Consider the following 8,902-nt stretch of genomic DNA (forward strand, 5'->3'; position numbering starts at 1 on the left):
TCCAGAAGTAACCATAGATAAGAAAAGTATACAAGCAATAATAAACTTATTAATCACAGAAATGAAAACAACATCAGAGGAAAGAAATGGCAGTATTAGGGAAACAACAGTTGAGACCCCCAAGGAAAATACTGATTATCTTGAAGCAATTAGAGAACTGAAAGCTGAAATAGCTGTAATGAAGAAAGAAGCTGAGGGAAGGGAAAGCAGATTAACAGAAGCAGAAAACAGAATTAGTCAGACAGAAGATGAGTTAGAGAAAACTAAGAAAGAGGTGAAAGAGCTAAAAAAGAGATTGAGAGACACTGAAAACAACAGAGACATATGGGATGATCTCAAAAGAAGTAACATTCGTATAATTGGCCTGCCAGAGGAAGAAAGAGAGGAAGGGGAAGAAAACATTCTAGAGGAAATAATAGAAGAAAACTTTCCAGACCTGAATAACAGAAAGGACATCAAGATTCAAGAGGCCCAGAGAGTTCCAAACAGAATCAACCCAGACCTGAAGACACCAAGACACATCATAGTCACAATGAGAAGGAGTAAGGATAGAGAAAGGATCCTAAAGGCTGCAAGAGAGAAACAAAAAGTCACACACAGGGGAAAACCCATAAGACTATCAGCAGACTTCTCCACTCAAACTCTAAAAGCCAGAAGAGAATGGCAAGATATCTATCAAGCCCTGAATGAAAAAGGGTTTCAACCAAGGATAATATTTCCTGCTAGGCTTTCATTCAAACTAGATGGAGGGATCAAAACCTTCTTAGACAAACAACAGTTAAAGGAAGCAACCATCACCAAACCAGCCCTGAAAGAGGTTCTAAAAGACCTCTTATAAACAAGAACATCACTATAATACTTGCAATATATCAAAGCAAACAAAAATTTATTTTGAACAATGGCACTACAATACATTAAATCCATAATATCAATAAATGTCAATGGCTTAAACTCACCCATCAAAAGGCACAGAGTGGGGCATGGATCAGAAAACATAACCCAACCATATGCTGCTTGCAAGAATACCATCTGTCACAACAAAATAAACACAGACTTAAAGTGAAAGGATGGAAAACTATCATACAGGCTAACGGACCACAAAAAAGGGTAGGAACAGCCTTTCTCAACTCAGACACAATAGATTTTAAATTAAATAAAGTAATAAAAGATAGGCAAGGACATTACATAATTATTAGAGGATCAATCAGTCAAGAAGACTTAACAATTATTAACATCTATGCACCCAATGAGGGACCATCTAAATATGTCAAGCACTTACTTAAAGAATTTCAAAAATACATCAATAGTAATACAATAATAGTGAGAGAATTCAATACCCCACTCTCACACTTAGACAGATCAACAATGCAGAGAACCAACAAAGATACAAGAGAATTAAATGAAAAGATTGACAGACTAGACCTCTTGGACATTTTCAGAGTCTTTCACCCCAAAAAACTGTAATACAACTTCTTTTCAAATCCACATAACACATACTCAAGGATAGACCACATGTTAGGCCACAAAGACAGCATCAATAAATTCAAGAGCATCAAAATCATCCCAAGTATCTTCTCAGACCACAGTAGAGTAAAACTAACATTTAACAACAAACAGAAAATTATTAAAAGTCACAGAATTTGGAAACTAAACAACATACTCCTTAAGAGCCAATGGGTCAGAGATTCACTCAAGCAGGAAATTCAAATGTTCCTGGAAACAAATGAAAATGAAGACACAACCTATCAAAATATTTGGGACACAGCTAAAGCAGTACTGAGAAGGAAACTTATAGCCATACAATCACATATTAAACACCAAGAAGAAGCTCAAATGAACGACCTTACTGCACACCTCAAGGACTTAAAGGAAGAGGAACAAAGGAACCCTAAAGCAACCAGAAGGACAGAAATCACTAAAATTAGAGCAGAAATAAACAACATCGAAAATAAAAGAACCATACAAAAGATCAATGAAGCCAAATGTTGGTTCTTTGAAAGATTAAACAAAATTGACAAACCCCTAGCCAGACTTACCAAACAAAAAAGAGAGAAGACTCAAATTAATAGAATTGTAAACGATGGAGGAGATATCACAACTGACACCACAGAAATCCAGAGAATCATGTGAAACTTCTATGAAGAACTATACGCCACCAAGCTAGAGAATCTGGAAGAAGTGGAACAATTCCTAGAAACATATGGGAGCCAGTGGCTTGAACTGGGATCCTTAAGCCGGCCCTCATGCTTTGTGCCACATGTGCTTAACCCATGACGCTACCATCCGACCCCCGACATGTCTCCTTTCTGCTTAGCTTGGTTGATTGGTGAGTGTATGGATGGATGGATGGATGGATCTGTGGATTGGTTGGGAAGAGGCAGAGAGCAATCCAGAGGTACTTGAGACAGCTGGTGTGCAGGCCTGCTGGTCAAGCCTCCCCCCTGCATTTATGGTGGTGTGGGGGGAAGGGGAGGTGCAGTCAAGGGCCAGGCTTGGGCTGCTGAGACTCAACCTTTGGTGGGAGTCTGCTGGAGCCAGAGAACCCCAGCCTGGCCCACAGACCTTGCTTGTGTCTTGGGTGTGGACCCACAAAGAAGCAGCCTGCTAGCTGGAGGGAAGGAAAGGGCAAGTGGGTTGGGGGGGCGGCTGAGCGGATCCAGTATTTGTGTTGGGAGCAGGCGGCCGTATGTAGAAGAGGAGACGACCTGGCGCTTTTGCCCCACAGGGCAGCAGCCTCTAGGATTCCTAAATCTCAAGAATCAAGGGCCGGCTGCCTTTGTATCCATGCCTCCAGCCCTGCCAGTGTGACACCCCCGCACTCAACCTTTTTTCTTTCCATACCCATGCTGGTCTACAGAGAGGGGCTATAGGGGGCTCCCTGGCCACTGCTCTTGTGTTCATCAGGAGCAAAGGGCATCTTCAGCACCAACAATATCCAACCCACCCGGTCCCCAAACAGCCAAGGTCCATCCCTCCTAGAGGACATGGACACTGACCTGCACTTGGGAAAGTTGGGGACATACCAGGAAGACTGGCCAAGTAAGTGAATTCCTCAGACACTCAAAAGGTGTCTTTGCTGGGATGGGTGCCAGGGGGGGGGGGGCGGGCGGGGAGAATACATATCCAAAAAGGATGACACAGAGGACCTAGTAGGAAATGTTATGCATGTACAACCTCTTGTATTTCTGTAGAATATAAAACATTAATTCTCCAATAAAGGAATAAAAATAAGTAAAGAGTTAAAAATGTAATAAGCTCTCTTGAAAAAAAAAAAAAAAAAAGGTGTCTTTGCCCTTCCTGGGCATGGGATGCAGTCAGGATCTGTACAGGGACAGCCATTTCACGAACATCTCATAAAAACTGCAGCAAAGGTGGGCGCGAGGAATAACATCATTGCAAGACTGGCCAGCTCCTCATGGGGCGCGAGCACTTCCACACTACGATCATCATCTCTGGCATTATGCTATTCCACTGCAGAATACTGTGCCCCAGGATGGTTCCGTGGCCCCCATGCCCACTTGGTCGATTCCAAATTATATTCCTCCATGAGGATCATTTCTGGAACCATCCGTTCCACCCCGGTTCCATGGCTGCCAGTTCTTAGCAACATCGCCCCGCCAGATATTCGTCGGGATGCGGCATCATCTAAGTTCATTTCCCACGTCTACGCTCGACCGGACCTGCCAATATACGCGGATATCTTTGCCCACCCTGTCCAACGCTTGACGTCTCGTCACCCAATCTGGTCTCCTATGCCTACACTGAACTTCTCTGTCCAGACTCTTGGAAACAGAGTTGGCAGTCAGCTGAGGTCAAGAACAAACACCTCATCACAGACCCCTGCAAGCGTCCACCCGGCTTTGACCTAGCACGTTATGATTGGGCCCTCCTCAATCGCTATCGAACAGGCCATGGCCGGTGCGCCGCTATGTTCCATCGCTGGGGAGCCAGAGACGACCCGAACTGCCCCTGCGGCTCCAGACAGACTATGACCCACATAGTCAACGACTGCCACCTCTCCAGATTCAAAGGAGGTCTCGAAACTACATCAGGCTCAACCTGACGCTGTTGACTGGCTACAGAAGAAGGGCAAACGCTAGAAGAAGAAGAACTGCCATAAGCCAGAGCTGAGCAGTGCTCTGGTTAGAAAAAAAAAAAAAAAAGGTGGTATAACTCCACACAATTAGCACCACCAGAACTCTGTATACCATCCCCTACCCTGATAGCTTTCCTATTCTTTCTTCATCTAGCGTTTGCCCTTCTTCCGTAGCCAGTCAACAGTGTCAGGTTGAAAAGCTTGAAAGCTGTCAGGAGCTGCTTGTTGCTGGCTTTGAAAGTGACTGGGATCCATGTGGATTCAGTTGGCTAGGAAGGATCGTCAGTTTCCCCAATGAATGGGTACTCACGGGATGCACCACGGGAAGGTCGATCCAATGCACCCCTTCTATTCTTTAACCCTCTGTATGGACCCTTTATGCCACATACCTCTGGCCAAGGGAGTGAGGCATGAGAGAATGTCTTTGTAATGGCTGACTGGTTACAGCTGCTCCAAGGTCTACTGGGGACTGTGGTCAAGGAAGTGACTTCACTTCCAGACACCCAGGAAGAAAACTTATCAGTTCTATTCTCCACAGCTAGAAGTCTGGCATATTTATACTTGCTGCAAGAAGAGGTCTATCAGATTTATTTCCCTAGGGATAGGCCTGTGGTCACCAATTCATTCAGTCTTATATGATTCAGCCCCAGGATTCCTGCCTGCACTCCATTGCTGCTTCCACCTGAGGGATTCTGGCCTCCACCCTCAGGTGGAGCCTGAATCTCCACCCTGGCAGAGCCCTGCACATCGGCCTCCAGCCCTAGTCCACAGAGTAGCTCTTCTGGGTTCTACTTCAGCATCCAGTCACATTTTCTGAAGCTGCTCCCCACCTTAGCACTCAGACCTCTGCCTCCTCCTCCCACTGAATACAGGGTCCACTGAGTTTCCCAAGTGCTCTTTGAGTCCTCACCCTCAGTCCCACGGGTGCTTTTATCCATCAGGAGCCTCCTTATTCCCCTCTGCCTTCTACACATGCACCCTGCCTCCCCACACCTTAGGATACTGGAGGATTCTGAATCCCTGCCCTGATTCTCCATCCACCTAGGATGAGCCCCTCAGGTGCAATTCTAGCTTCTCTGCTTACTGACTGTGCATTACATGATAGAGCAGCATGAGAATATACTAGAGCTCACCTTTGAAATTGAAAATCACCTAGATACATGAAAATGTTAGACTTCGGAGCTACAGAAAACTCCATTATCTGTTTCTGTGGGGCTTATTTCCCTCCCACCAGGCTTTTTCCAGCACCAGATCTCTGCTCCCCACTTTACCCAAATGGAGAATTTGATACATGTTTTAGTTGTGAGTTTACCTGCATGATTATCTTTACTTTCTAGAGTGATTTAGAAGCATTGTTTTCATTCTTGTTTTTTTCCTGAAAAGCTAGCATTCAGCCTTCTAGAGGAAATTTCAAGAAAAATATTCTTAAAACAAAAAATAATTGGGTGGGGATAGATAGCATAATGGTTATGCAAAGAAACTCTCTTGCCTGAGGCTCTAAAGTTCCAGGTTCAATCCCCTGCACCACCAAAAGCCAGAGCTGTGCAGTACTCTGGTATTTCTCTGTGTCTTTCTCTCTGCATCTCTCAAAAATACAATAAAAGGGAGTCAGGCGGTAGCACAGCGGGTTAAGTGCATGTGGCACAAAGCACAAGGACCAGTGGAAGGATGCCGGTTCGAGCCCCCAGCTCCCCACCTTCATGGGAGTCGCTTCACAAGCAGTGTATCAGGTCTGCCAGTGTCTATTTTTCTCTCCCTTTCTCTCAATTTCACTGTCCTATTCAACAACAATAATAGCTACAACAATAAAACAACAAGGGCAACAAAAGGGAATGAATAAAATGAATATAAAAAATAAAGTAAAAAACAAAATAAAATACTTAAAAATAAAGAAAAAAAGGAATAAATTTTCCTAGAAGAAATTGCAAAGTGGGATCATGATTACTACCTATGATATAAGTATTTCCATGTTTTTCATGTCTCCTAGGTAGGGTACATCCAAGTCCAGGGCACACTGAGCATCCTATGTCCCACATGAGGCCTCATTCTAAGAATTCTAGGTCATTCCGTTGATGAGCACCCTCATTCAACCATTGCAGCCAAGAACAAGGGAAGAAACTTGAATTAATTCTATTATTGGAGTTGGCATATTGCACCAAAGTAAACGACTCTGGGGTGGGTGGGAAGGGAGAATGCAGATGCAAAAAGGATAACAGAGGACCTAGTGGGGGTTGTATTGTTCCATGGAAAACTGGGAAATGTTATGCGTGTACAAACTGTTGTATTTACTGTTGAATGTAAAACACTGATTCCCTAATAGAGAAATTTTAAAATGATATTATCGGTAGTGCAGGTGAGAAACATTAGATAAGAAAGATGATGTAGAAAACACCCACACTGTATAGTAATCTGGTAAGCATAGGTATACAGTTCCCACATGCATGAGAAAACCAGTAGCTTGAGAACTGCAGTGTAAGTATCCCACGGAACTTGGGACAGTACATTTCTGTCCAGGTGTGGAGTAGACAGTGAAACCAGTGGTGGAAATGAAAGTTATCAGAATGCACACATGAATAATGGCTCAAATCTTTATTATCAAAATGCCTAATTACAGTGGAGAACATGAGCGTTCAGCTTTGATGATTCTCATGACAAATGACAAAGAAGAAGGCTTAGCAGAGAAACAGGGCATCAGTCTTTCTGTAAAGTTATCAGCGATTGTATGTAAGTGGCACAGCAGATCCATATTATAAAATGAAAGTTCTCCCAACTCATCATCCAGAAAAACACCAACACGAGTCTTTACCTCCTGTGAGTCAAGTTGTTCGCTTTCAGGCTGCTGATACTGCCAACAGCCATGGCTTGGGGACAGTGGGATCTGGGCATCTCTGGGGAAAGATTCTTTGCACACACCAAAGGCCCACACACCTGCACCTTGAAATTCAATTTGCCAAAAATGCCTACCTGCATCAAAGCCCTCACAACTTAGGACTGCTGTGTGAGAAGTGAATGTCTTGGTTTTGGGAAACCGATCTGGATTCTTTCTTTCATGAGAAAATGTGGCTACCTTCCCTGCTTCAGAGACAATGAGAGAAGGGTGGGCAGTGTCAGAATCAAATGTCAAATCGACCTGAAACTTACTGATGATGTTACGTAGGCCTAAATAGTTAGAGGGGAGACTGAGAGAAACCTCACTGAATTTGTATGAAAAGGTAGCTGGGACCTCTAGGTTTGGATACCTGCTACACTGAAAGTAGTATTTTCTAATACCCAGCAGTAGATCCAGGTCTGTCTGCAAAAACATTTCAGTGAATTCTCTCAGCAGACTCTTCAATGTGGAGCCATAGGCTAACATCTGGCCTCTGCATTCAGTAATTTTCTTGGCAAGATCTCTTTCATCCTTTTGTAATATATTATCAATGACATTTTGATTCACTCTCAAAGAGTGCTTAAGATGTTCAAATTCCCAGGGTATTTCAAACTCTTGCTTTTCCATCATCTCGTAGAAATTACTCATTTCTTTGGTTTGCATTTCCAGCCCCTTTTGAGCATCTTCCAGCTGCTTCCTCAGAATCTGCAGGTAGGATTTGAGCTTCCTTCTTTGCTGAGCAGCAGCCTCCTTGATGGGAGTGAGGGGGTGACCCTGCTGCTCACAGGAGCCCCTGCACTGGGTACACACCAGCTCCAGGTCCTTCTCACAGAACAGGCTGAGTTCCTGCTGGTGCTGCTCACACAGGGGCTGCAACTGCTGCTGCTTCTTGCTCCCTCTGCTGGGCAGCTGCTTCATCAAGTCAACCAAGTTACCCAACTGGCTGTTCTTCTGAGGCTTCTTGTAGGCACAGTGGTGCTGGCAGACAGGACAAGGGAGGATTTCCAGCAGGTCCTGCCAGCGCTGCTGGAGGCAGGCAGCACAGCAGTGGTGCCCACATTCAAGAGTCACAGGGTATTTCAGGAAATCAAGGCACACAGGGCAGGTGGCCTCTGCCCTCAGTTTTTCCAGGAAGCCTTCCTGTGCCATGGTGAATTCTTTACTCTGCTTCTGAGAACCTTCAGGGTGTTCCTGGGGCCGGTAAGGGTTGTATCCCTGAAGGAAGGTTCTTCTTCCCTTTGTCTCTGCTGCTATTGAATCAGATCACAATGTCTGCTCTTGATGCTTTGCCAGACTTCCCCAAGTGATGTAGAAACAGAAAGACTCTAGATAATCCTAGAGACATGCATACAAGACAAAGACAAGGTAGAAACATAGAATTTAGATAGTGAAGAACAGGAACAACTTTAGCTATTGTAATGCAAATTAAACAAGCATTAAGAATAACGCACCTGTGCTTGCTTCAGCAGCACATATATACTAACATTGGAACAATACAGAGAAGATTAGCATGGCCCCTGAGCAAGAATGACACTCAAATTCATGAAGCATTCCATATTTAAAAAAAAAATAAGGGTGGGAGTAGATAGCATAATGTTTATGCAAAGAGACTCTGAAGCTGAGGCTCCAAAGTCCCAGGTTCAATCCCCCACACAACCATAAGCCAGAGCTGAGCTACTGCTGGTAAGAAAAGGAAAGAAAGGAAGAAAGAAAGAAAGAAAGAAAGAAAGAAAGAAAGAAAGAAAGAAAGGAAGGCACTTGCTAATGGGCTAACATCACAGAAAGTGAGAGCTTAATGTCTATGAAATGTCCTTCATGCCTGAAATACAGAGGATCCAGGCTCTGTCCTCAGTAGCTCCATAAGCTAGAGCTGATCTGTACTCTTGTCTCACTTTCTCTTTCTTTAAAGTATACTTTCAAACACTGAACCACCATAA

General features: G+C 44.0%; 1 protein-coding gene and 1 non-coding gene across 2 annotated transcripts; one reads left to right on the plus strand and one right to left on the minus strand.

The window, feature by feature from the left end:
• Positions 1-6,704: 6,704 nt before the first annotated feature.
• On the minus strand, positions 6,705-8,114 carry LOC103125132 (tripartite motif-containing protein 75-like). The gene has a single exon (XM_007535901.1). The coding sequence runs from the start codon at positions 8,112-8,114 to the stop codon at positions 6,705-6,707; it is 1,410 nt and encodes a 469-aa protein (XP_007535963.1).
• Positions 8,115-8,418: 304 nt separating this feature from the next.
• Positions 8,419-8,527, plus strand: LOC132535684 (U6 spliceosomal RNA). Its single transcript, XR_009547399.1, has one exon. It is a non-coding gene; the product is annotated as a U6 spliceosomal RNA (small nuclear RNA).
• Positions 8,528-8,902: the final 375 nt, after the last annotated feature.

This window comes from Erinaceus europaeus, chromosome 23 (genome assembly GCF_950295315.1).
Source record: "Erinaceus europaeus chromosome 23, mEriEur2.1, whole genome shotgun sequence".
Classification (NCBI taxonomy): Eukaryota; Metazoa; Chordata; class Mammalia; order Eulipotyphla; family Erinaceidae; genus Erinaceus; species Erinaceus europaeus.